The sequence below is a fragment of the Chaetura pelagica genome, unplaced genomic scaffold (assembly GCF_000747805.2).
Source record: "Chaetura pelagica isolate M959 unplaced genomic scaffold, ChaPel_1.0 scaffold171, whole genome shotgun sequence".
In the NCBI taxonomy this organism is placed as follows: Eukaryota; Metazoa; Chordata; class Aves; order Apodiformes; family Apodidae; genus Chaetura; species Chaetura pelagica.
In genome coordinates, this window is record NW_009952066.1 from 959,007 (window position 1) to 986,424 (window position 27,418).

At 36.3% G+C, this 27,418-nt stretch overlaps 1 protein-coding gene across 1 annotated transcript in view; it reads left to right on the forward strand.

Annotated features, from left to right (window-relative positions):
• Nucleotides 1–632: 632 nt before the first annotated feature.
• The window catches only part of PSME4 (proteasome (prosome, macropain) activator subunit 4), a 59,851-nt gene continuing 33,065 nt past the window's right edge, over nt 633–27,418 (forward strand). Inside the window, exons 1-19 of the mRNA XM_010004639.1 lie at nt 633–766; nt 1,319–1,435; nt 6,273–6,317; nt 7,604–7,753; nt 8,911–8,974; nt 12,220–12,294; nt 12,809–12,931; nt 13,375–13,467; nt 14,244–14,509; nt 15,714–15,900; nt 16,576–16,665; nt 18,249–18,313; nt 18,410–18,560; nt 19,244–19,342; nt 19,729–19,798; nt 20,248–20,315; nt 20,877–21,092; nt 22,958–23,115; nt 25,117–25,212. Coding sequence (XP_010002941.1) covers nt 726–766; nt 1,319–1,435; nt 6,273–6,317; nt 7,604–7,753; nt 8,911–8,974; nt 12,220–12,294; nt 12,809–12,931; nt 13,375–13,467; nt 14,244–14,509; nt 15,714–15,900; nt 16,576–16,665; nt 18,249–18,313; nt 18,410–18,560; nt 19,244–19,342; nt 19,729–19,798; nt 20,248–20,315; nt 20,877–21,092; nt 22,958–23,115; nt 25,117–25,212 — 2,174 coding nt within the window. The 5' untranslated portion in view covers nt 633–725. The remainder of the gene's footprint in view (nt 767–1,318; nt 1,436–6,272; nt 6,318–7,603; nt 7,754–8,910; nt 8,975–12,219; nt 12,295–12,808; nt 12,932–13,374; nt 13,468–14,243; nt 14,510–15,713; nt 15,901–16,575; nt 16,666–18,248; nt 18,314–18,409; nt 18,561–19,243; nt 19,343–19,728; nt 19,799–20,247; nt 20,316–20,876; nt 21,093–22,957; nt 23,116–25,116; nt 25,213–27,418) is intronic.

The following is a 27,418-nucleotide window of genomic DNA, read 5'->3' on the forward strand; positions in this document are numbered from 1 at the left end:
TGAGGGATAAAAGTTTGCAGAGGAGTGTGAAGCATTTTAAACTAAACCAGATAGAATAATAAACTCAGTATTGCATGAGTCAACTTCAGAAACCAAATTGAGGAGTCAGGACAGTTTGTTGGATCAATATCAGTTTTGGACTTTGCTTGATATTATTTTATTTATTAGCCTCTGGAATATGTTCTGTCTCCTTCTTAAAGTGCCCCAACTGAAAAGGATAGATATATAATAAGGCCTCTTGTGACAGTTGCTGTGTTTGGGTTTTTTGTTTTAAAGAGAAATATATGGGGATATGAAAATACTAACTTCAGTGGCTAGCACATGTTGAGCAGAGGTGAAAGAATATGCTCCTTATTTTGTGGTATCTGGTGTGAGCATGAAGTTAAGCTATTTGTAGAATCTTGGGAAGACTGCAAACTCTTTTGGTCATTCTTCGTTCTTGTGTGTTTAGTTTCAGTTGTCAGTTTTGCTTTGCTATTTATGTTCTTATTCTTATTTTTTGGACTTGTAATTAGGTTTTACTTTTGTTTCACTAAACAGCAAGTCGAACGAAGTCTGGCTTGGGTCTTGGATAAAATGGAAACGTTAAAAAATATTGCTGACTCATCTTGTGTTTTGTTTCTAGATATATCCGATTATATGGGAGAAAATTTAGCAGAGAAGAGCATGTGCTTTTTATCAAACTGCTGTATGAGTTGGTAACAATTCCAAAACTGGAGATCAGCATGATGCAAGGATTTGCACGCCTGTTGATAAACTTGCTAAAGTAGGTACAGATTTCTGCTGACTACTGACACTTTTGTCTCTTAAGTAGCCGGTCTCTTCTCTTGCTTAATGTTACATGGTTTAATGTAATAGTATGTTCTAATACAGGTTACTTCACTTAATCTCCTCTGTACAGATGATGTTGGTTAAAGAGTTCTTGTTATGCAAACACCTTGATCCTTTCAGAGCTTTAGGAGTGGTATTGAAAGTAAAAGAACATTAAGGTTTTTTTTTCCTCTTAGGAAAAGAAAACATATCAGACTGCCAAGTATTAAGGTTGGATCTCAAACAGGGAGAAAACTAAGACTATCTCACAACTTGATAATGTTTATTTCATTTAGCCAGACTTTTTCTGAAGACTTGACAGCTTCTGTTTGTGCAGAAGTGCTGCAAGTGGCTGGCTTTTTTCTTGCCTGACCTTTCTGCAGTTTGTGCCAAGTGCTGGCAATAAGTGTAATTCAGATCAGTGATCCGAGGTATTCTGATGTGCAGAGTGCTGATGTAAATGTTTAATCCTAAAGTGCTCTTTGTTCTTTTTTTTTTTTTTAATTAGGAAAAAGGAACTGCTTTCCAGGGATGATTTAGAGTTACCGTGGAGACCACTGTATGAAATGTTGGAAAGGATATTATACTCCAAAACAGAACATCTTGGATTAAATTGGTTTCCCAAGTAAGTTCACATTTTAAAACAAGTGACAGGCTGTAAAACCTGTAATGCTTGGAAGTACTTTGAAATTTTATCTTAATATCTGGAACTTGATACACCATAAATACTGCTTATATTTTCATAAAGCATATTTTGGTAATCGCATGGAAGATTGCACTAAACCACATACATCATTCTGCCAGTTAATTGTTTGTTGTGGTGCTTCTCTATGAATGTGATCGAGTTAATTTCTAAATATGATTGAGTTAATTTCTAAATATGCTGAAGAGGGATCTTCAACTTGCTTTAGGATGAGAACCCACAATTTAACAGGTTTAATGTTAAATGAAAAATATTCAGGTTCAATGTCTGCTGTTCAGTTTTATAAAACAGCAAGGGTTTGGGAAAATTAAAATGGTACTGTTCTTAAATATCCAATATAGGTGTAAATCAGTATGCATTCAAAGAAAAGCGTCTTCTATAGGATATACACATATATTTAAAGTGATTATATGATATGGACAAATAATTTTTTCCCAGTTAAGAATTTTATAAATGTTCTACTGATTTTAAAAGTAAAAACTTCTTTTCTTTGCTTTCTTTGCTCTACCAATCCCTCCCTATCTCTCAAACTTCCAAAATTACAATTTTCCTAATAATTCTAATTAGAGAAGGTCCTCCTCTACAAATTACAGATTATTAAAGATATAAAATGGTTAACTTGTTATGTTGGTTTGAATTCAAACTTCATGTAAAGAAATGCAGGTGAAAATGCTTAATAGACATTTAAATAATAAAATTCTGTCCAAGGATTTTAAAATATTACCAGTGCTTCCTTGAATGAGTGGAAGATCCCATTGCTGATAAGTGACGTGAACAGAAAATATATAGAGAGCCTTGTTGCTTGTTATGGAGCATTTAATGCTGAATTTCTCTCAGCTCGAAAAATAATTTGGATCACTTGCATTATTTTGCCAATTGTAGATATTACTTGCCATTGAAAATCCCGAAGAGCAGAGCTTTTTATAGTTGGTTTACTTTATGCATATGCCTGCACTTACTGCAACTGCATACTCTGCTGGGTGTGGATCTGTGTGGTCGCTGTTCATTTACCGAGTGAGAAACTGGCATGGTGGGGAGGAGACTCTTCCAAGAGGGAAGATAAGGTTGAGCTGGGAGGAGGATGTCAGTTGTTATAGTCTGAAGCTTTTTCTCTTTTATTAACTCTATTAGATACCAGACACTACATCTCAAAATGCAGTGCGATTTGTTCTCATACGGTGTTTTTTTTATAAATTTTGAGTGGTATCTTTTTGGTGGAAGTCAAGAGATACTATTTAAAGCTGATTATTTGATTTATAGCTGTTAATTTGAGTACTGTTTTAATTTTATTTTTTTTTCACATTCAGTTCATATCGACCAGGCTTGTCTTCACCTAAAACATTTGTGCTTAATGTATTACATAGGTGGTAAGAAAGACTTTTTGCTTTGTTCAGCTCTGGCTGATGTGTAATCTTCTGCATGTCCTGTTAGATTGTAACACTTGTCACACAGGTGTAATTTTCTGCATAAATAATTGTATTGGAAAACCAATGTTAACATTACACCACTGTTTATGAGAATGTCGCACTGTATGTAAACCTTTCTAATTGGGGAACAAGATAGTGTGTGTGAAGTGGCTGATAGTGGCTCTGTGCTAACTAACGTAACCAGCATAGATACTTAAGGGTCAAATGAGAGGTAAATTTTACATTTGAATAATTGCTGTGCCTGAATATGGATGAAATCAGGATTGCTGTAGGAGTGCGTGTTACAGAGTAAGGGTACGTTACTATTGAAAACGATGAAATAATGGAAAGTGCTTTAGCAGTGGGGTAATAGGTTCTGGAAAATACACCCAGCAAAAACCTTGTAGCTGTGAAGTGTGAAGTAAAGTTTCTGTATCAGAAGAGTTTACTGTGAATTTTCGCAGTGACTGCTGTGTCAGGAGTTTTGGTTTATATAGAAATTCAGAAAATTGGTATACGTGGAAGTGGAATTGGAGTGATTTTTACTTTCGGTTTTTTTAGGAAACAATTTTTAGTTGTACTAATCCAGTGAGAGACTGTTACTTTGTTCACCATAGTTAGAAATTCACTAAAATAATTTGTGGAACTCTAGCTGGTTGCTCTTTTAATTGTCTTTAAATTAAACTCTTGTAATTGAGCATTGACTGCAGGGCTAGAATTTCACTTGAGGCCTGAATCTCTCTGGAAAAACTGAAAATTGTGCTTTTAATGCATTTGATAATGTAAGACTCAACAGTATCAGGTTATATGTTAATTGTTTTAATTGAAACATGCTTCTTTGAAAATGCAGGGGGCTGGAAACACAGACAAATTTAGAAATTAATATGGTCATGTACTTTCCAAAAGAAAATATATATAGTGCCAAAATGATAACTAGTTATAGGGGCTAACAGTAGTATTGAGTGCTTTTTAGTGTATCCACGTGATATAATATTAATAAGCTAATGATACTCCAGGTAATAAGGAGAAACTAAAAGTGAATTAAAGTGAACAGAATGAGACATTTTCCTTAATCTTATTAAATATACTGTTGTTTCAGTAATTGATAGGAGATACCTTTCAATGTAAGTGGCTTCGTTATCGCTTGATTACAAAGGTTTTAATACCTTATCCAAATGGTCAGTGTTAAGTACCTGAGCAAGGACAATAGTACAGACTGCAGGAGGCTGATCCAGTATGGTTTATTGGATCATCCCTGTGGTTTATGTACCTTGTTGTTTGCTGTTGTGCTCTGTTAATCCATGGCTAGGTTTAGTGGTAGACCAGCATACAGATATTTGCTAGCATGGTAACTGTAGATAATTTTTTAGCAATTCTGCAGTAAGGGGTATGCAGAACATCTAACCAAAAGTGGAGCAGAAATCACCGCTGAAAAGTTTGAGAGCATTTGTTGGAAGTGATAATGAAAACAGTAACCAGCAGACTCTTGTTCTCCTCAGCTACATTGCCCTTCTCTAACTAGTAGTCATCAAATGGGAATCTTACAAGATGTCTTCTGTAGTTGGTCTGGAGTTTGTGTCTCAGATGGAAGTTTCCTTATATACCAAATTGTTGGCTGTTTTTTTATTTCTTTCTAGCTTCCATTCTAAATGTGTGGTCAGAAGACAGGAGGGGCCATCCCTTCTTCCTTTGCTTTCTTCCACTAACAAATACTGAGATCTGACTGAAAACTTGTGAATTTGAAAGGCTTGTTGATTTTTGACATGAATGTTTCTAAAAATTCCTTTGTTTTTCACATTCTCTTTACCAAAAGTTTACTTCAGTGGAGTGTGATAGTATGGGGATAGCTGTTTTGTTCTGTCACACAAACAGTTTTTTATGTTAATCTTTAATGCTCTTAAGGAATGTTGCTGGTTCATGCTTTATCTGCTCTTGGGCAACTGTTATCTATTTCCTAACTCTTTTGATAACTGTAATCACTTTAACCCACATTTTTAATGAACTTGTTACAGAGTTTGATCTTATTTTTGTTTGATGAATGGTTGGCTATTCCTCTTCAGATTTTAGAAACTGTCAGCTCAAAATTTTTGTTCTGTGGAGAGGTCATGAATTTACTTTGTTACTGTTGCATTAAATGTACAGAATTTTGCATCTTCTAGTGTGCTGCTTGAACTGAAGGAGTGAAGTAGGGGGGTGGGTGGGGAGCAGTGGGCTTTTGCTGGCTTGCAGTGAATGTTGAGGTGTGGAAGGGAATGGTTTATCCATTCTGTATTTTGCCTGGCTTCTATGGGATCAGTTTATTTTGTGTAGGACTAGAAACTGTGAGTGCTCAGTTATTAGTGTCTCAATTAATGGACCTAAGCTCATCTTTGGTAAAATTCTAAAGATGATACATTTGCATCATCTTTTTTGGATCAAAATAGCATTTCTGTATGTTTTTTTATGATGAACTAAAGGATGCAGTTTTGGGTTTTTTAAGAGTACAGAAAGTACATCTAAAAGATATAGGAAGTTCTTCTGTCAGAACTTTTTTTTAACTTACATATATTTTACTAGAAGTTTAATTTAGTCTTAAACTTTTATTCTAATAAACAGAGATTTGAGGAAGGTGACAATTTACTACTTCTGTGGTTTCACTGATAGATTTCTTTTCCTTTTCCCTCTCCATTTTATTCTTTCAGTTTATACTGAGGTTTACTTTTTAAGTAGTTTGGCATCCTGTGACAATTTGTGTTAAACTTATTTCCCAAATAATTTTTCTTGCTGTGGATGAAAACACTTTTAAAATCAGCTGTTAATTGTGAGGGAAGCTAATGAAATAACCATTGATTTGCAGATACTGCACTTGTTTGTCTTAGCTCCAGTGTACAAAAAAAACAATGCCAGATTGAAAAGGACAGATATGGTGCTAGAGTCCAATCATAGCAGCTTTCTGAAGTCTGTTGCCTTTATTTATCTTATAAACATGTATGAAGTCCATAAACTCATTTTTTCTGTTTGTGATTTGAACTTCCTCAAGAAGCTACCTTGCTCTGCTGATTGTTCCTGAATAAAATGCAGGATATTGTAAGAAATTATAATTCTTAATTCTTCACTTAAAGCAGTTGGTACTAGAGTGTTATATGAAAAGCAGAACCAGGAGTTTAGCAGAACAATTTTAATTGTTATGGTTAGGCCTGTGTAGAAGGCCATTAGCTACTGCATGTTCACAGAAGACATCTAATTGCATCAACATTATCTTAAGCTCTTGTGGGGGGGAAAAAGCCAACAAAACACAACAAATGGTTGTTCATTTAATCTGTCACTGAAATTTGGTAAATACATTATGCCCAATACTTTCTTTCTTGTTTCAGTTCTGTAGAAAGTGTTCTGAAAACACTGGTGAAGAGCTGCAGACCGTAAGTGTTTGTTGCTTGCGTTTTTTTAAGCCTGTATCTTTAATAGTGCTTAAATAGGGGGAAAGAAAAGTATTAAAAAAACCCCAAAGAAACAACTAAAAATCCTAACCTAGCAGCTATTCTTTAGCTGATGTTGTCCCATCTCATCTTTGGTAGATAGGGTAGGGACTTCTCTGTTTTACTGCCTTACAAATGATCAATACCTCAGGTTCATAGGTTGCTTAAAATGAAAACAAAATGACAGGCATGTTACAGTATTTAAACAAAGTGTAAAGTTGTTGTTTGTGCTGGTTGTTTGTTGGTTTTTTTTAACAGCCTTGGTTGAAAATCTGTTAATAGTCAAGCCAGGATATCTCTGGATAAGGCCACCATTGCTTTCACTCTTTTGCTGTAACATTTCCTGGGACTGTGTGTCTGAACCAGTCTTGCTCTCTGTGCTAACTGGCTTTGTTAGAAGTTTAACATACTGCAAATATACAGAGAAGAGACTTGTTCGCTTTTATTGACCATTCATGTGGCCATTTTTTGTTATCTTCTGCTTTCACAGGTGCAGTTGTTTCACATGCTGTTGTTACTCCATTAAGCATTCCTATAGGAGATGCTGTTCTAAACACAACACTGTTAGTATGAGCAGCATAAGCATAAACAACCTTATACTTGTCCTAGATACATATTTTGTTGTAGTTAAATAAAACCCCTACGTTTTCAATTTTGAGTTGTCTGGTATCTGTTAGGAATACAAACGCCACTGCTAATTCTGACTTAAGGTTGGGGCACTGATAACGTTACTTCCAGTTGGCCCCATATCAACTGCAATAATTACATTGTATAAACAGTTGTATCTGGTATGCATTTGGAAAACTGCATTGCATGGATATTTAGTTTCTTCTTTTAAAAGAAATAACCAGCATTCTTGTAATGTTTTGATAAATGTTCCTCATGCCTCAAGTAATCTTTTTAAATGTTTCATTAAATGTGAATAGTAGTTTGCATTTGACCAGCCTTCACAATAAAATGGCTTTGCATTGTACGGAATCTTTTCTGGTTCAACAAGACAAGAATCATGTGTTTCTGGTCTTAAAATGATGCACCATGATGTCTCTTGATCTTCACTCCGTGTATTGTGAAGGTTAAGTGGAGTTGAGGGCTGCCTCTCTGTTGCCCCTAGGTACATTGTCTTACTGTAAAACTAAGACTTATAACATATTAGTAGCTAGTTTTCAAATATGTTTTTAAAAGACCCAAAATTTTAAACCAAATCTGTTCAATGGTTTTCTTGCTTTCAGTTATTTTCCAGAAGATGCCACTGCAGAGATGCTGGATGAATGGAGGCCTTTGATGTGTCCATTTGACGTTACCATGCAAAAAGCTATTACCTACTTTGAACTGTTTCTACCTACTACCCTTCCTCCTGAACTTCACCAGAAAGGTTTCAAGTAAGTGTAATTGCATGTCTGTTGGTACAGTGTTCTTTTGCAAATACAAGCAATTACCTTTTACAGGAGGCCTTGAAGTCAAGCAGCAAAATGAGTGGTGGCTTTTAAAAGCATTTTTGGAAGGAGTTCAAGACAGAAATTCTGTCAGCATTCTTCTTTTGTGAAAGTAACCGGGGGGGAATCTTAGTACCTATTCTCAAGTGAGTTCCCCCTTCTCTCCAGTAAATCACACAGTATGCAACAAAGTAAGCAACATGGAATTAAATGCACTTTAATTCTGAAGGAACAGTCTCACAAGTAAAAATCATTAAACATACCACAGGTTTCTCCTACCTTCTATTTAAGTTGGGGTAGCTTCTCATGAGTCCTTCGTGTAGGTTGAAGTACAGCAGTTAATACAAACATGAGATTGTGGGTAGAGGTCCTCAGTTCACTGTCAAGATGTGGAAATATGAGATGGTTGGAAGACTACTTCAGGAAATGACTTGGAGAAATAAGGAGAAACACTTACTGGATGGCACAGTATCAGAATAATCTTTAAAGCAGAACTAATACTGAACTTTGAAACACAAGCCAGTGGTATTTAGTGTAGAGATTACTTAGGCTGATTAGGTTGGAAGTATATATGTATAGAGAAAACTTTCAGGGAAATGAGTGAATCTACTTTATAAAGGGGAATTTTTGTAAGGGACTAATATGGAGGGTTTGCATCCTTGTATTCAGATGAATTTATTCTAAATGCTTATGTCACTTGTAACCGTCAGTTAATAGGGAAAAATTTTAAATGTTATGGTAGAGGGAAATGAGGTATGATTTATTTTTCTGTTTTACCTGTGTTGAAATGGCAATATGTAATGAAATGGTGACACCGAGGTAAATAAGGAAACTCCTGGTGAAACAATTGTGTGAAAGGGGATGTGGATCAGAGAACAATAAGAGAAGGAGAGGTTAAAGAAGCAAGGACTGAAACTCAGTTTAGGAGTAGTGAAGATGCTGGGGGAGGCAAAGTGATACAAGCAGGTCCATGTTGTTCCCTATTGCTGAATGCGTTAAGGGGCAGGTGAATTCCAGTGACAACCTGGAAAAGTGAAGGATAAATACCCAGCAAGAGAGCTGCTTTCACTACATAAAATTCTTTTTATTCTATTTTCTTTCAGGCTTTGGTTTGATGAATTTATAGGCCTTTGGGTATCAGTTCAAAATCTTCCCCAGTGGGAAGGGGTAAGTATTTTTCACCTACACTAGAAAAAAAGCAATCCATTTAATTATTCCTTCACTGTGTTTGCAAGGCATTGAAGTCCAACAATGAAATAATGGATTTTTTTCCCTTCTGCTTCAAATAGTACAAGAAAGCAGAAACAATAATTTCATGTTTGCTGGCAAGCAATTACTGGCTGAATAAATGAGACCACGCATGTGCTTAGTGAACATTGTTTAATGGCTAGCTCAGGCAGCTTTTCTGTCCAGCTTTGGGAATGCTGGCATTTTCCAGACTGCCTGCTAATGCTTACAGTGATGTTAAGTGCTATTGTGATGCCTATAAATTATAATTCTGTAAAGTCCCATCATCTTTATCTTAACACAGCTTTCACAGTCCCTAATTTTGAATAGTAATGCTTTGCCTTGACTGCAATGAGTTGTTGTCTTCTTTACTTTAGATACAGTAAATAACCTTTACTTTTCTTGGCCAAGAATACCTTTGGGCTATATTTTAGAGGAAAATAGTTTGTCATGTCCCTGTCTGCCTTTTTTCTGTGTGACTAGACATGAACTTGGGAAATAAAATCTTACTGTTGAGAGAACACCAGCTTAGATGCTGTTGGTGTCAGCTGACCTGTTCCTTGGCTTTACTACAGTGAAACTTGGCATATTTCCAGTTTTTTTCCAAACTCAGTATGAACATAAGCTCATTGTCAATCTGACTCCTTTTACTAATCTCCTGCCTATATACACAAGGAGGGAGGGCTTCTCAGTGTCTTTGGAGCACATTCCATTTCTGCTAATTTCCTTGTGAAAAGACTTTTATGTAGATCTTCCTCTTTTGTTACATCACAAATAAAGGAAGCCAGTCTTTGTTCCAACAGTTGGAAATTGTCTGTATTTGAACAGGAGTGATTGCCAAAGTTTTATCTGAGGTTGTCTGTGGACACTTGTGCATCTTGCTCGTGTCTGTCTGAAAAATAACAAAAGTCTCCTCTTTCTGACAGAAAGTAGACAGCCTGCACTTTAATATCATTATTTGGTTTGTTTCTGTTAAAGGGTCTGACAAGTAATTGTAGTACTCTTTCACAAGTTATTTCTGATTATTTTTTTTTTCCCCCCTTTTTCATTGTATTCTGGCAGTTTGCTTGGAAGGCCCAAAAAATTCTATTTTTATCCCAGAGCTTTCACTTCTAGTTTCCGTTGATGTCTTGTCCACTTCTTAAGGGCAGGCTTGTTCATTTCAAGAATCTTGGATGCAGATAATTAGACATATGAGTTCAATCCAATTTAAGCCTCTGCATGCTGCAAGCTTTTTCTCAGCCTGTTTTGGCAGAAGTTAGACTTGCTGTTTGAAGAGGAGCTATAGAGTCGTTTGCATTTGTGCATGGTAAGGTTTTTTCAGTGTTTTTTTTCCTAGTATCAAAGAAAAAGGTAGATAATTTAAGAAAATGTAGCACTTGTCTTCAGGCTGTGTCAGGTGTCATTGTCCTGAGTTGAATTTGTGGATCTTCCAAAACTATCATGTCCTTCAGACTGAGAGGTAAACAGTTCTGTGAGTATCTGTCTCTCAATTAGGCAGGAGTATTTAAGGCCCTTCCTTTCAGCTTCACCATAGTGTCAAGATAGTGGTGGAAGCATCAAGGCTCTTGAAGACCTGGTAGGTATTTCCCTATTTAGACAAGCTGATAAAAAGCATGCTGGTGGATTATGTGCTTTCTCATGATCAGGATGTGATAGTGAGTCTATCTCCTTTTTTCTTAAGTCTTGATAACACTTTCCTGAGGACATCTTTCACTTCCCTTTTGGACTCATGAGACTGTCTTTTGGCAATGGAGTATCTAATTGTTACAAGAGTAACATACTGCCATCCTGTTTGGCAGCTAATGCCTGTGATGTTTACTAGCCATAGATACACTAAAGCTTACAAATGAGACAGCCATCAGCACAAGCAAGCGTGCACTAGGTAGGATGGATCCTGCTGAAGCTAAATAGTCCTTCAAGATGCGTTGGTGGAGTTTTCTTCAATGTCTATATATAGCTGCTATTTGAGGCCAGTCCCCATATGAGAGATCTACTGCTGAAGAAGCACCATGAGGTGAATTGACAGCCATAAGCACTTGTTAAGCTGCTCCAGCTCAGAGTTACTGGGAGTTGTGTGCCTGGCATGTCACTTCCTGATTTAAGTTATCAAGAACCAGGATGGTGCATTGGCAGCCAAAGTGGATAGCACAGGGCCCTTTCCCTTGCCAGGAAGTGGTTTGTTTTTGGGTACCTGTTTATTCTCTTCCTAATCTCCTAACTTCTGCAGAGCCTTTCTCTCATTCTTGCATATAAGAGGATTCCTAATGAGTGTGTTGGCAAAGTTGCATCCTTCAGAATGTTCCTTAGGACATTTTTCCTGTAACCAATCCAAACAGTCCTTTTTACAAAGGCTGTGAAAGTAGATGGCAGGTTTGTTAGAGAAGTTGGTAGAATAGCCAAGCTAGAGCCTGTTCTGAGTTTGCTTTGTGTAAGCTGTGGGTTTGCTGAGAAACCTCTTTGAACTGTCACCTGGAGCTTGTTCCAGACCTTTGCTGTAGAGATGAATAGTCTGCTACACTCCACACTCTGTTGATAAAACAGTGTTAGTGTTTGAAGGACTCTGAAACATAGTACAGGTGTCTTTCTGTAAGCTACTATCAAGAATCTTCTGGAAGCTTCTCTGAAAGCTGTTCAAAAAGAGGAAAAGCTCAAAGCTGCTCAAAAGGGAAAAATATATTTCTTAGCAGAAATTAGTCTTTGACAACATACAGCTCAAGTGTAAGCTTGTCTGTTCATCTGCGGTTCTTCAGACTTGTTGTAACAAATGGCTGAGAATTAAGAGGCTGGTGGATGCAGCATGTCTTTTGTGTTATGTTCACAGAGCATGGGGAAAGGGGAGTGCGAGTATATTTCTAAAACTGCTGTTAGTAGATCTTTAAATTTTAAAACAAACTTGAGATGGGGGTGTGTATTCTGACAGGCTGCCTCTCTCAGAACTGAGATCACAATTACCTGGTCTGTATGTGCTCAGAGGAGTTAACAGCTTGACCTCCTGAAGGCAGGAGTTGAGGTGCATTATGGAACATGGTATTGGTGGCCTCTGATCTAGTGAAGCCTCCTTTTGCAAGTGCTTAAGTGCCATGGGTAGCTTTTATCTTGCATCTATAAAGTAGACTGAGGGGTTTGTGTGTCTTTTGTTAAAAGTATATTTTAATGTTTCCTCCTTGTCTGGTTGTTTTCAGCATCTAGTAAATCTTTTTGCTCGGTTGGCAACTGACAACATTGGGTACATAGACTGGGATCCATATGTACCAAAGGTAATATTTTTCATTTTATGGAATTATTTTGTTTACTTTGACATAAGTCTTCAGTGTTACTATGCTAAGAATATTAATTTATATTCCCTGTATGGATCTGATACTTCAGTGCCCTGGTTTTTCAAATTAGCTGCATTCATTTGAAGACCTAAGTTTAACTTTGAGAATTTGAGCCATCCTTTTGTAACAGACAGCATCAGAAGTTGATACTGGTCTTGTTTGACTCCAAACCTAACCAAAGCAACAACATATATTACTAGACAAGTGCTGTGTGATAGTATAACTAATCCCATGCTCTTGTGGAAATGGGTCTTGATTATATATATTTTTGATAAATAGTATATATGGCCTTTGAATTTCTCAGCTTATGGATTTTTTAAAAAGATGTTAATGGCAGTTATATTCCTTAAAAAGGTCACCAAACATCTTGTTGATCAGAGAGTTAATTTATACTGACTTTATGGCATAAGTTAATAAATTAATTTGTCAATTGTTGTTTTATTCTTCTCTTCAGATTTTTACCAGAATTTTGAGGAGTTTAAATCTCCCAGTGGGAAGCAATCAAGTTGTTGTTCCAAGATTCTTAACAAATGCTTATGATGTAGGACATGCAGTAATGTGGATCACAGCCATGATGGTTAGTAAGTTTTTCATAAAGTGAAACAAAAACTAATGCAGAGCTCTAAGCAAGCATGTGTTTAAATTAATGTTTGCTCTGTTTAGCTTTTGCCCAAGCTTTGTTTTAAAGTACATTGTTTCACTGTCAGTTTGGAATGCGGATGGAAAGGTTTATTTCACAGCCACTGTCTGCCATTCTGGAAATGACCAATCAGCTAGAAGTGCCACTGTGGATACACATGTGGAAGCTGCTGAACATCTGAATGGCTATTTTAGGGTGAACCTTATCAGATCAGATGGAAAGAACTTGCTACTTAGTGCTGAGCTGAGGGTGGGGAAGGGATGTGATTGATGCTTTGAAGTATTGCTGTGTTGAGAGTGCACACTTATATCTCATACTACTGCTACCTATTCATTTTCACTTGTTCCATATGATTGATTTCTGTGGTTTATTTTTTACAGGGTGGACCAAGTAAACTAGTGCAGAAGCACTTGTCTGGATTGTTCAATAGCATTGCCTCTTTTTACCATCCTTCAAATAACGGGCGCTGGCTGGTGAGTTTTTTGCATGTCATGACAATAACTTCGCTTGTAATTTCGATGGTCAAACCTGTCAAATCAAACATTGATAGAGCCACCAACAACAGTGTTAGATTCTTTGAACATCTAACCCCCATACCGTTTATAAATTCAAAACTTCACATCTATTTTGTGTAGACCTAGGAAAAAAGTCAGCACTCTAAAGGACGGTGATATACAGCATCAGTAGTACTTTTTTAACAAAGCTTTTGTGTTATTGACCTGTTGTTTCCAAGTTAGCAAAATGTAGTTTTGATTAACCAAGGCAAAATGGATAGTGCATACTAGTTTGAAGCATAATTTTTTGACAGTGTAGCTAGTGGAGTCTTTTGCTAGAGAATGTGAGAATCTCCCGGTGATAGGTGGTAGAAAGTACAGATTGAAGTACTGTCAAAGCAGTGCCAAAGGAGCTGACTTGCTCTAGGATAGGGTGTTTACTTGTAAATATGCAGAGAATGCTCTCAAAGATGTCCTGAAGACTTCTAAGTAATCTTGATTGTTGACTACGTCCTTTTTATGTTTTTTAATGATATTTTAAATCATAAGGCATAATGCTGGCAGCATAATTCCCAATATTTTGGGAACTAAAGTTTAATGAGCAATTATGAATGTTATAATTTTGAGCTTTTCTGAGTTTTCTTTTTTATTGCGGCTATGTCATTTCAAGAGATTGTCTTAATTCTGTTGTACACTTATCAGCTGAGATTCTGCTATTGCCAATAATTTAATAGCATTTATTTTATATTCAACAGAACAAACTGATGAAACTACTTCAAAGGTTACCCAGTGGTGTTGTCAGAAGGTTGCATCGTGAGCGCTACAAGAAAGTGACTTGGTTAACTCCTGTGCCTGATAGTCATAAACTTACTGATCAGGATGTTACAGACTTTGTAGAATGCATTATTCAACCTGTTCTTCTGGCTATGTTTAGTAAAACTGGAAGCCTGGAGGCTGCCCAAGCCCTGCAGAACCTTGCACTGATGCGTCCTGAATTAGTAATTCCACCTGTACTTGAGAAGTAAGTTCTGCAGAAACATTACAACTTCCTGTTTGGGCCAAATGGAAAAGATGGTATTGCCTGGTTGTGTAGTAATAAGATACATTGTATCTTTCTGGTTTTTGTCAGAGTATGTTACAGTTAAAGATTGTTTAAAATTGCTGTCATAGGTTCTGAAGTCTAAGCAGATGACTAAAGTAGGTGCCCATGTAAAAGATTGTTTGTACTGTTACTAATGCCTTAGTGACTGAAATTCCTCCCTGCCCTAAAAAAAAAATTTTTTCCCTAAGCCTATCCATGTTCCCCCTGCTACTCAGTCTTTTGTACTTTTAACAACTTGTATAGTAAGAACAGTGGAGAAAGGAGTTTGTCTTGAGGAACCCTTCCTGAGTTCCATACCTTACTAACTCAATAGTTTGTAAAAACTTGATAAATCGACTCTTACATGAAAACATTTTGAGCATAATGGCTCCAAGAAGGACAGCAATGGATGCCTGTGTTGGGTATGACTGCTTGTGCTGTTTTGAGAACAGACTGAACGTCTGCTTGTTGGTTCAAACTATCACTGGTATGTTTGCCTTGGCTGCAGTTCCAAATTCATTTAGTTGAGCAGATGTAGGTCCTTTGTGCTTTGGGTGACACAGGGCAGGGGTAGCACTATGACTCTGGTTTGAACTGTAGGTTGTTTGTAACAGTGGGAAGTGTTAACGCAGTTTGCTCTAAGTACCTAATTTAAAAAAAGGTTTTAAAATCACATTAATTTAGCAGGTTTTTTTATAAAAAAGGTATGGACTTTCATGTAACATTTAGTGTATACCCTATGTATTTATATACAGTCAAGATAAGTTTTCATACTTGCCATGGGAACCTGAGGCTTTTAAATACATAGCTTACATTAGCTTAAAAGTCAAACATGAAAATCACAGTTTTGAATCTAGGAGCCCATGCAGTTACTAATTCCTATGCTGCAGCTGCTAACAAATGATTTAATCCTGAATTAGTCGTGAGTAGGATGGATCAAATGAAAGGAACATTTTCTAACAGAGCAACTTTAAGTCCGTTTGGAAAAAAGATTAGAAGAAAATTCTGTAACCATTGAACAGCTTGAAGTTTTCTTGTAGAGATTTTGCACCCTTTCTGTAGAAAACAAGATGTGCAATCCACTTTTCTCTGAAGACTTTAGAAGCATTATTATTCCTAATATGACTGCTCTTAAACTTTATAGAACATATCCTGCACTTGAGACATTGACAGAACCTCATCAGCTCACAGCTACCTTAAGCTGTGTAATTGGAGTAGCTCGTAGCCTGGTGTCTGGGGGAAAGTGGTTTCCTGAAGGTCCAACACACATGCTACCTCTGCTGATGAGAGCATTGCCTGGGGTGGATCCAAATGACTTCAGCAAATGTATGGTGAGTGTATATATCTTACCTTTATATCTTAGAAGATAGCCAATTAGTTCACTCTGAAACCTTTAAAAAATATTCTTATGAAAGCAAGTAACTTTTGTTTCCAGAAGTTTTTAACTTGATTTTATTCCTGTACAATTTTATTTGTAAAAGATTACTGTTACAAGCATACAACTCAAAATAGTGCTTTTGGCTCATTGGACGATGCCAAGTGAATTTTTAACACCAGATTGTGATAAGCACTGTACTGGATTTTTGGGCAGCTCTAGAAAAAAAGTAAAATAGATGTTCCAAAGCTGCTAGCAAATAGTCTTTTAAGATCAATGAAAACCTGGTAATACAAAGTCTTCATATTACGTTAGGCCCTAAACTCCCACATCTTCAGGAATTCCTATTAATTGATATTCAAACAATGTAAGTGTTATAGGGGTTTTGTAACTTTCAAGTCCAGCACAAATTAAGCATTATGTGACTCAGAAAAGGGAAGTTGTTTTGCATCATTTTGACTGTTAAGTTTTATATATGAAATCAGAAATAACTGAAGTTTTGGGGTGGAAGAATTAGGCTCTGGATTTTTTAAATGTAATTATTTGCTTTAGCTTCCATACCTTAATTGCAAAAGCTTTTTAATGTGTAGAATACCATAACACTTAACGACTTCTTTACAACTCTCAACAGATTACATTCCAATTCATTGCAACATTTTCTACTTTGGTGCCTTTAGTAGACTGTTCATCAGTATTGCAAGAAAGAGATGATCTTTCAGAGGTAAGAAACTTTTAAAAATAGTTTTCAATTTAATTTCTAGCAATGTAATAGTCTTCAGAACTGTAACAGGCTTACTAATGTCTTTTTGTATATGTAAGGCCACATAAAAATGCAGCGAACAAAGATCTGGGTCATATTTGCTTCTGGTCAGTGTGGTATAGCTGACATCAGCATACAAATTGGCCATATATTCTTAGCATTGCTGCGTAGTAGAGATAATGTTAAATTCAAACATTTTTAAATATTTTTCATGTCAAAACTAAGTGGCATAAGGCCCTATGTAGTGTAATTTGACTCTAAGCTTGCCCTGCTTTGAGTAGGAGCTTGGACTACATGCTCTCCAGAGCTCTCTTGCCATCAAAATTTTCCCAAGTCTATAAAATGGCAGCTTTGTTACCATTACATTTTTAAGCTTCTTGTCACCATAGAACTTCAAGGCAATCATAAAGAAAAAAGCAGATGGCTACAGTGGGTCTTTTAGGATGCATATACAAAATTACTATTCTAAAATGTACTCCATCTTAGAGTGAGGCAAAAGGTAACTACTGGCTTACTGTCTGGTAGACTCTGGAAGGTTTGTTTTCCTCTTGTGGGAGATAATTTCAAAACACTCCTCTTCAAAGTGTTCCTGCAGTCATGCTTCTAATTTCTGATTATGATTCTATTGCTTGCTCTTCAGATGCTTTTTAATCTCTTCTGATCAAGAGATGGTAACATCATTAAACAGTGAACCGTGTCTTCCTCTTCTGTGTTTTATTCTTTTCCCTTTGTCATTAGATGTGATCACCCCACCTGTTTTGGTGCTTTGGAGTTCTATTTGTGTTCATCTTCTCATTTCTTCAGCATTATTCTAATACTTTGTCCTTTTCCACATAGCAAAAAAAAAAAAGTACAGGAGAGAGTTCCAAATAGTTTTTGTTTCTCTGTTTCTCACTAGGCTTTCGATTCTGCTTTTGACACAGCAGTTCAGGCACAGATAGTGAAGCTCTATCTGACATACTACAAATGAGGCAGCAGCGGTGTCCACTTTGGCAGTTGCAACTGCTGTTTAAAATACCTTGTCCACTGCTAGATGACTCATCTGTAGCTCAGAGAACAGCTAGCAGCTACAGATTGCACAGATTCTTGCACAGAACACTCAGGCACTGGAAGAAGGTTAATGTCATTGCCCTAGAGCTGCAGCACTCAAAAACTGAGAGGAGTTTGTACGCTGAATGTTTAATGTAAATACGTCAGCAGAGCCAAGTCTGTCACCACGGGTGGCACTTGCTGACCTTCTTCTGGAAAGGAGGACCTGTAGTCAGGCCAAAGTTTGTATCCATGGAGGCAGACCCAACTTCACCTGGCAAGGTTATTTGGCTAGACATCAAGGCCAGGAAATTGGACAGGACAGCGTAAGGAAAATTTAATAATTGTTTCATGTAGTGTACTTCAGACAATGCAAACTTTAATGGGAAATGCACTGTACCTTATACTGCTTAAAATTGGAATTGTTTTTGGAGTAGTTAATATAGGAAGTAAAGGTTTATAATATATTTCCTTAAGCCAACCTTTTGTGCTTCTTTTGCGTCGGAAAATTGTAGGTGGAAAGAGAATTGTGCTCTGCAACTGCTGAATTTGAGGATTTTGTACTGCAGTTTATGGATAGGTAAGTAAACTAAGGATAGGTGAGAGCTTGGCATGTAGGACTTAACAAAACTTTCAGGTTCCACTTACTAATATTGTACTTACTGTATTTATGTAGATGTTTTGGGCTTATAGAGAGCAGCACACTAGAACAAACCCGAGAGGAGACTGAAACTGAGAAAATGACTCATCTAGAGAGTCTTGTTGAATTAGGTCTGTCTTCTACTTTCAGTACAATCCTTACTCAGTGTTCAAAGGATATCTTTAAGGTATGTAGAGGCTTGATTTTTCTGTTGTGAATGCTTGGTACATTCAGATTCTATCTTCCTTCATTTACCTGTTCTGAACTTTAATGTTTAACCAAGAAAAGGGCTGTGGGGGGCAAATTTAGGACTTCATGTTAATTTGTTTTATGGCTTTATATACATCAGTACAGAGCTTTTAGCTTCTTGATGCTCTCTTACCAACTGATAATAGATTTTAGGATAAATTATTCTAACAGCTTATTTTATCGCTTTGTCATTGTGGGCTGTGATTTTTCATTCTTTATGGTCATTCTAACATACCCAATTCCCTGCTTTCCTTTTTTCTCCCTCCCTATTGCTTTTTCATCTGGGGAAAAGAAGCTTTTCAAGGAGCCATGTGTCTAATGAGATCAGAAAATTTATCTGGATTAAAGTAACTAAGGGAGGAGGATGGAGAATCCATGTTGTTACATGGACAGATTCTTTCCTTGGAGGTTGGATTAACACCTTGTAATCTGTGAACCACATTTCCAGTCTTCTGTTTTAAAAGGCTACAATATTATGTGCAGATGTTGCCTTTTTTGTATAGACACATGGCATCAAACTGTGGGGAATGGTCCATCTGGTGACACAAACGTTTGGGTTGGTTTGGTTTGTTTTTAAAAAAAAACAACCACCAAATTTCCATCTTTTTGTACTCATTTTAGGTTGCCTTGGAGAAGGTCTTCAACTTCGCTGTTTCAAATATATTTGAGACCAGAGTTGCGGGTCGAATGGTTGCTGACATGTGCCGAGCTGCAGTAAAAGTGAGAGAAAATGCTCTCATTTCACTTGTTCTTTAGTTTAAAAAAAAAACCAAAGCAAATACTACTTTTTCTTATGTAGATTTTAAATTTTTCTTGTAAATATGGGTTGTTCCTAATACTATGTCTTTTCTAAAAGGGTATGCTTGCATATAGCAGTATTTAAAGAGGTGAATTCACAGGTATTTTTCTTGCATTTATGTTATATTAGTATAGATTTTATTGAATATTTAAAAATTGTGATGTCAGGCTGACTCTAGATCAAATTGAAGTTCAGATACAATATATTTTCCCCTCTTTTCAATAATGTTAGAAGATTTTTCTGTGTGTACGCTGAGTTCCATAAAGCATCGTATTTTACAATGGCCTATTTATGATGCTGTTTCCAGTGTCGCCCTGAGGAATCCTTGAAGTTGTTTGTACCACATTGCTGCAATGTTATAACTCACCTCACAGTCAGTAAGTTTATAAGATATCTAGTATTAACTTTGTTTTGGGTTGATTTTTTTTTTTTCACCATGCAAATAATATCTAAAACTTGTGTGTTTTCCACAACTTAATTTCAGGGATGGAAAACCAATTCTGTCCGTTTTGTCTAAAAAAATCCAAACCAAGTATTGATGTGTTACATCAAGTTAGAAATCCCTCAAGCTACAGGAACATCCTTCTGTAAAAATGTGGCAGTTTAAAATGTCTCCAGACATTCCTTTATTTCTTGAAAAGCATTCATGATTTTAAATTGGCTAAAGTAGCTTCAAGTTGGATGAGGGTGCATTGTGAATTGAAAAATTGCAATAGAAAAGCTGGGAGTAAACTTCTGGGGTGCAAGCATCTGGTTTATGATTTAGCTTGTTGGGAGGACTTGATGGCAGCATAGTTACAGCAGTGCTTATCACTTTTTCCTCTAGATGATGATGTGTTACGTGATGAAGAACTAGATAAGGAGCTACTTTGGAATCTTCAGCTTTTGTCAGAGGTAGCACAAAGAATGTTCTCCCCTTGCATGTATATAATTGAATCCTGTTTAATACCTCTGAAAAAGAAAATAAGAAAACCTCTGCTGTTAAAACAAAGCAAATGTTGCATGAATGACATTGCAGAGCTTTTTTTTATCCAGTTTTAAATGGTACATAATTGGCTGCTGTTTGAAGAAAATAAACATATGTTGTGTATATATGGGAAAAAAAAATGAAGCATTTAATAATGAACATTTTTTGGGGGGAGAGGAAGAAGAGGGATGCATTCAGGGAGAAACATGAGATGCATAGGGTTAAGAGAAATCTTTTAAAAATAGTCACAAAATGTATAAGTATTGCTAGGAAACTTTGAATGCAAAGGAGAAGCAACGTGTATCTCAGTTCGTATGTGTTAAGCTTTTCCATCAGCAGCAGAACTGGTAGTTTGTGTGCGAATTGAGTCTCATTTGAATTCAGTGTGAGAATGAAACCTGGTACAGGATCGGTTGGGCTGTGTAATCCTTTCTTTACTCCTCTAGAGTAAAATAATTTACCTGTGAAATGTTTTTCTTCCCTGTTAGATCACTCGAGTGGATGGAAAGAAGTTGCTACCATACAGGGAGCAGCTTGGGAAGATACTGCAGCGAACCCTACATCTAACCTGTAAGCAGGGTTACATTCTGTCTTGTAACCTACTGCACCATCTTCTTCGTTCTGCTACACTTATCTACCCCACAGAGTACTGCAGTGTGCCAGGTGGCTTTGACAAGCCTCTTTCTGAATACTTTCCTATCAAGGCAAGGATTTTCATTTATTTAGGATTAGAGGATTTGACTTTTTAAAAAAAACAATCATACATTATATTACGTGATTTTGTTTGGAGATTTCTGAACATAGATAGCAGCAATGGAAAGTGTAATTGAAAGATGCTTTGGGCTTTGAAACATACAGCAAAAAACAAGTTACTTAAAGATATGTTGATGGCGAAAAATGAATACTGATGTTTAAAGTAATTTTATAGCACGATATGTTAAGTGTTTTGTGAGGGGTGTTTTACAATTATTGCATGACTACAATAAGATAATACAAAGCAAGAGTGCCTGCTCATGTTGCTTAATCTTGTAATGTATGATGCATTTAATTAAGACCCAGCTATCATTAGGTACAGTGGTATAACACTTAAGTTTAGCATCTAGCAGGAGAATTCTGCGGTTTTCTTTAACTTAAATATACAGTCATAGGATGCGTTGTTGCACTGGGACAAACTTAGTCTTTCATATGCTTCTGTATTCCTATAAATGTGATTATGAGATATAGCAAGTAATGGTGAGTGCATGGAAAAACGAATATATGAGTGCAAAACAATTGCAAAAGAGGAAATATGGTGTTTTACAGGTAGGCAGAATACCAAATGAACAGTGATTCTACACTGACCTTGAGAGAAAATCAAAGTGACAATAATAAAAAAACCTGAAACTGTCAAAAGTAATAAGCTAGTCTGCTGTGAAGATTTTAAGGTTGATTTACCAGCATTACAGATAAATGGTGCAGCAGTTTTCAGCTGGCCTATTTGCATATAAAGCTGCATTTTGCTAAGAAGTGTTCTTACACTACTTTAGAACTGCAAACAATCTAATGCTTGTTACCAAAAGCCAGTAGTTTTATAAAATTATGGGAAGATCAAGTTAGACTAGATACTCATAATTCCCCCTCTGAAATTGAAAAAACTCAAAATTACTTTAAACTTCTGTTCATGAGTGGCTACTTTAGAAAGTGTATATTATATCAACTCTTAAACTCATATTGTTAATAGCAATTAAGTGCAGTTTTGTCACTTAAGTAATATTCATGGAGGACTAGGAAGAGATGTAATAGCAGGTTACACTGAGGAAGTGTATTACTGCAGTTCATTGTACTTTGTCCCATGAGATCAGTCAGGCATTTTAAGAATAGATGGTGCAGTTTTGAAATATTATCATGTCAACTTGGACAAAGACAGGAAAAGGAAAGACTACAAATTAATTAATATAGTCCTAAGCATGGACTTCATGTTTGAAGCTGAACTCGTAATAAATGTTGACTTCTCCAAATATTCAAATGATGTTAATTCTATAGCAAATCTGAACTCTTTGTAAGCCAAAATGTAAAAAGTTTGTTACAGAATGACCTAGTGTTTTATGGAAAGTCCAACTTAAAATTTAGCTCTTTTATAATCAAAGTACTAGATTTCCTGAATGTCGTTCAAAATTAATAAGAAGTATTATTACATGGGCTAGCTTCTTTATGTTCTCTATAGGAGTGTGAAAAGTCTGAGTTGTACATAAGAATATCTCTGAATTTGTGTCCAGTCAAAGGAATAGTAAAGTTATGTTTCAATTAGACTAGTACGGACCTTTTCCTTTTAGTCCTTCTAGGTATGAGTTCTTTTGCAGGTACATGTATACATTATAGTACGTTTGGGATTTCTGTGTGGTTTTATTGTGTTCTTGGTTTTGTTTTTTTTCTTGAAATTGTCAGGATAACTGCTTTACGCTAGTAATAAAGGGAGCTAGCAGTAGCTAGTTCATGTGTTTAGGGTTTTTTACTAATAGTAAAAGCAAATTTTTTTAAAAGCAATTTGCTTCCTAGTTTGATTAATGAGAAATGTCTTCATTTTCTATAGGACTGGGGTAAACCAGGTGACCTTTGGAACTTGGACATTCAGTGGCATGTTCCTTCATCTGAGGAAATAGACTTTGCTTTTTATTTGCTGGATACATTTCTTCAGCCTGAGCTCACCAGACTAGAGGACTATTCAACTGGAAAACTGGAAATGTCCAGGTTAGTGGGGATAGATATTATGGAAGAAGATGCATTTATCTACTCATGTCTGTTTCAAGTGGTTATTGCAAATCATACTGGTACTACAAAAATCAAGGAGTAAAATACTGTGATATTACACTGTCTTTGAAATTATTCTAGGATTTTCAAGTCTTTAAGAGGACATGTAGCTTGCAAGTGCATTTCATAAAATGTGTAACATTATTTTGAATAGAAATGCTCTTTAAAAAAATAAATCTTGAGACACTTTTTTGGTATAAAGACTTTTCTGTTCCAAAATTTTTTAAAATACATTGCACATATTGTGTTTCTGTTTAACTGAAATCAACAATAAAAAAGCTTTTGCTCTAGTCTCATACCTTGTTATTTTGGCACAACCATTTGTGTTCCTAAGCTCTGAAGTGGAACACAGAACTGATTTGGCTTGGAAATCTGCCTCTCTCCACTTCCTTCCTACGAGGAAGTGGATTCAGTACATAGTGTATCCCTGCAAAAAGTGGCAGTGTTGGAACTGAAGAGGTGATGCAGAGTTGGTGGCATAACAAATAGGCATGGAGGCAAGAATGCTGTTGCCCAATCTTGTTAAACTCTATTATTGTGAAGCTGTGGCTTCAGAAGGATAATTTTCTAAGCACAGTATGATCATGGGTTTAGCATGTGCTAAAGCATTTACAAGTATCAAGTAGCTAAAACTGTTTACAAGCATTAAATCTCAAACATTCTTCATTTCTCATGTTAAACGTTCATGTCGTTGAAGCTATATATACTTCAGTTGATGTTTGTAGCATGTGACATTATACCTCGTGCTGCGAAGAGCAGCCTTACATAAAACAGGACATGTTTGGTATACCAGGCTCCTAAATATTTTCCTGTGTGACCAAGTTCCCACATTTTCAATCTGAAAAAGACATACATTTGATAAATCAATGCTACCAAACTGCAATCAGAAAGTATACTTTAAAAAAGGAAAGTATGTGCTTCCTGTTTAAGGTTTTGGTATATTTGTATGGGTTTTTTTGTTTCTTCTTTTATCTTTGACACCATGTATGTAGAGCTATTAATTTATAACAATTGATCTTTTATTTGGTCAAGGCTTCGCTTGCTACCTAATAGAAACAAACAGTGGTGATTTGGGAGAATGCAGGCAAGTGCTTGAATTGCAAATGAAACTGAATGGCAAGATAACAAAGCTGTGAGAGTAGAGGATACCATTAGTTGCTGAGGGAGTAGCGTGTGAATAAATGGGATACTAAGTGGGCCTGCTATTGCCTTGAGTTGCAGTATTTCTGGGGCTTGAATATATGTTAACTTTTTTCCAGTATTCCACCAAAAATAATTGGGAATCTAACATTTTTCATATATTTGGGAGCTCCAGTGTAAGATTTTTCTATTACAAAATACAAAATTAAAAGTTCTGCCAGTCTTTGAATGTGTGTATTTAGAGACCTGATAAGTTATGAACAAGTACTAAGAGCTTGTCAGTTAGGGAACATTTTACAAATCAGAGCTGTTTAATACAAAGATGAGAACAAAGGGGGAAATTTTCTAACTACTAAATGCTCCTGCTGTAGATAAAACATCTGTACAAAGAATTCCGTAATTCTCTAAAACAACACAGAAAAAGTTGTTCACATCAACCTGTAAAATACTTGTAAAGAAACCATTCCCTTATCCTAATAATCAGGGTGGGGAGGACTTTTCTTGACCTTGAGGCAGAGAGTTATTCAATGAGTTTTATCTGAGGTTTAGAGAAAATTATTCACAACAGTTTTTAGGGGTAAAGCTGTCTGGTTTGAGATTAATTAATCTCATTGTACTGACATCAGAGAATTTAGGTTGTATCTAAAAATGGATTGCTGTAGTGCTCCCTCTTGTGTCTAGAAGTGATATAGCTAAAGAAAAAGGGGGTTTATAAAACTTCACCAAAAAATATGGTTTAGCAATTGCATATATTTTCAAGCATTTAGTAGATAAGTAATCAGATTTTCTTCTTTGTTTAAGAGATGATGTGCAGCAATGTCTTGCTATAGTGCACAACTGCTTGATTGGTTCTGGGAACATTCTGCCTCCTCTGAAAGGAGAAAGGGTGGCTCATCTGTAAGTAAAATCTATTTTTATATAGCAATTATACTCTGTTTTTAGTGCTTATTGCTATTATAAGACAACTGCTTCCAGTGGCTATTTTTAAGGAGCTTTCATAGTAGTATAAATATACAGAAATTTGAAATAGTGACTTAGAGAAGCACTTGAGTACTTAAAACACGAAAGAATGTTAAGTGCTTTTTTTGGTGCAAGACTGAAAATGTTTTAAAAAGGTAGGTGACTGCATTGTGTTGCTGATGCTACTTTACATAAAGGAAATGGAAACCAGACTTGATATGTTTCCCTCTCTTCAAAAGAAGACTTCAAACCTTAGTGCACTTCCATCTTCATAATGTGCTTGTCACCCTCAACAAATAAAGTCATAAACATTCTGAATTTTTTTAGTTGTGTCCTCATTAGATTAGGGAGTATGTCCTGTTTGAGTGCTCAAACTCCTGTGAATAGTATCATGCAGAACCTGGCTACCAGTGCCAGCATACAGTAGAACTTTAGCAAAAGTGCTTGAGTAAAAGTCCATTTTGTAAGTAGCAGGAACTTCCTGTTGCATTGCAAGTAGCCCAGGCTTTAAAACAGAGTATTGTTTAATAGAATTGCTACTTTAGCCTTAACTCCCTTGGGAAAGCATGTTGAAATACTAATGTTAGAGGCGATTACAAGTTTGGTCTCAGTATTCCTGTTGTTGCATCACATGTTGGAAATCTGGAGGGTTTCAGTCAAGCCTATGGCTGCATCTGTGTTTGGTGACTAAGTTGCTGTTGAGACTTTTTTGCCCAGGTGCCAGCTACTAAAAGTGCTAAGAAACATTGATTCAGTCTCAAATGCATTGCTTCAGGTGCTTGGCTTCTGTGAGCTTTTTGTACGGTGGAAGGGGCTCCTCCTGAGTGTGTTAGAACATTTAAGCTGGAGAGCTTTATAGAGACCATTTACTGTTGACTATGTAAGAAATTCTGGGAAATCTTTTACTTACAGAGATGGTGCAGGGCATTCAGGCTGATTATGGCTAGCTTCTAAAATAACGACTCCAAGAGCTTTCAAGAGACAAGACTCTTCCTCTACCAGCAATATGCTCCTGGTCTGTACTGGGAAAATGTGGGAGTGTGTTAGCATCACTTCTGGATTCAGCCAGCCTCTTGCCCTGGCATAAGTTAGGGAGCAAGCATTAGTCACTTGCATTTCATATGGCTCACAGGTTCAAGGACAGTTTCTGGTGTTGGTGTTGTTTTGTTCTCGGATGCCTGGACTTGAAAATAGAAGGCTATCTTGGCACAAGAAGTCTTTAACGCAACAAAGAAGTCTGCTGTAACTAGAATTTATTAATCAAGGAGGAATCGCCTGTGTAAAAGTTAGCAGTTTAGCGCCCTCATTTAGGTTATTGGATTGTTGATAACTGAAGCCTTATTTGTTAGAAGGCAGAGCCTCACCTGTGAGAATAGTGAATTGCAGCTACCAGAGAATGTTTGTGCAGATTGTCTTTGGTTTTGTTGGGGTGTTCAGAATTATCTTCTTGTATTGGGCAAGGTCTGTAAGTTCTTCATATACAAATTAGGATGTTAGCCTTTAATCAACTTCTAAACAACTTACATACTTCATGGAAGATTTGCTTAATTTTGTTATTTATCTGTGCTGCCTTATTAAATGTAGACAATTTGCGTGAGAACACATGGAATTAAATTTGTTATTAAGGAAATAAAAATCAGACTTTTCTCACACATTCTGACTTTTGGAATTCAATAGTTCATTCCACTAAGTGTCTGCAGAGCATTAGAATCCACCATTATCTGATTTTGGACAGACTTTGTACAAATTGATGAAACAACATCTGCCCACTGTGAGCAGATCTTGCATCCAAACTTTCTTTACAGTAGGGCTTTTTAAAAACATAGATAAGGCAATTTATCTTTTCGGTGACTTTACACAGAGCTCTGGAACTTACCCACTGAAGCTGAATGAATTTTTTTGAGTAAGCTTCAGTTCTTATTCTTTCTGTGATCTAAATTATAACAAACAGAACATGGATTTTTAGTGCATGAGACAATGTGACAGAAGTAGAGTGTGTTTGTCCACAGTGAATTGTACTTTAGCCTAGTAAGATGAACTAAATATGGACATCCTTTTGCACTTTGTATCAAAGAAATGTTAGATCCCTGTAAGTTTATTCAACTTAGCAAGAACAGTTATAAAGGTCAATATCATTTAAGCA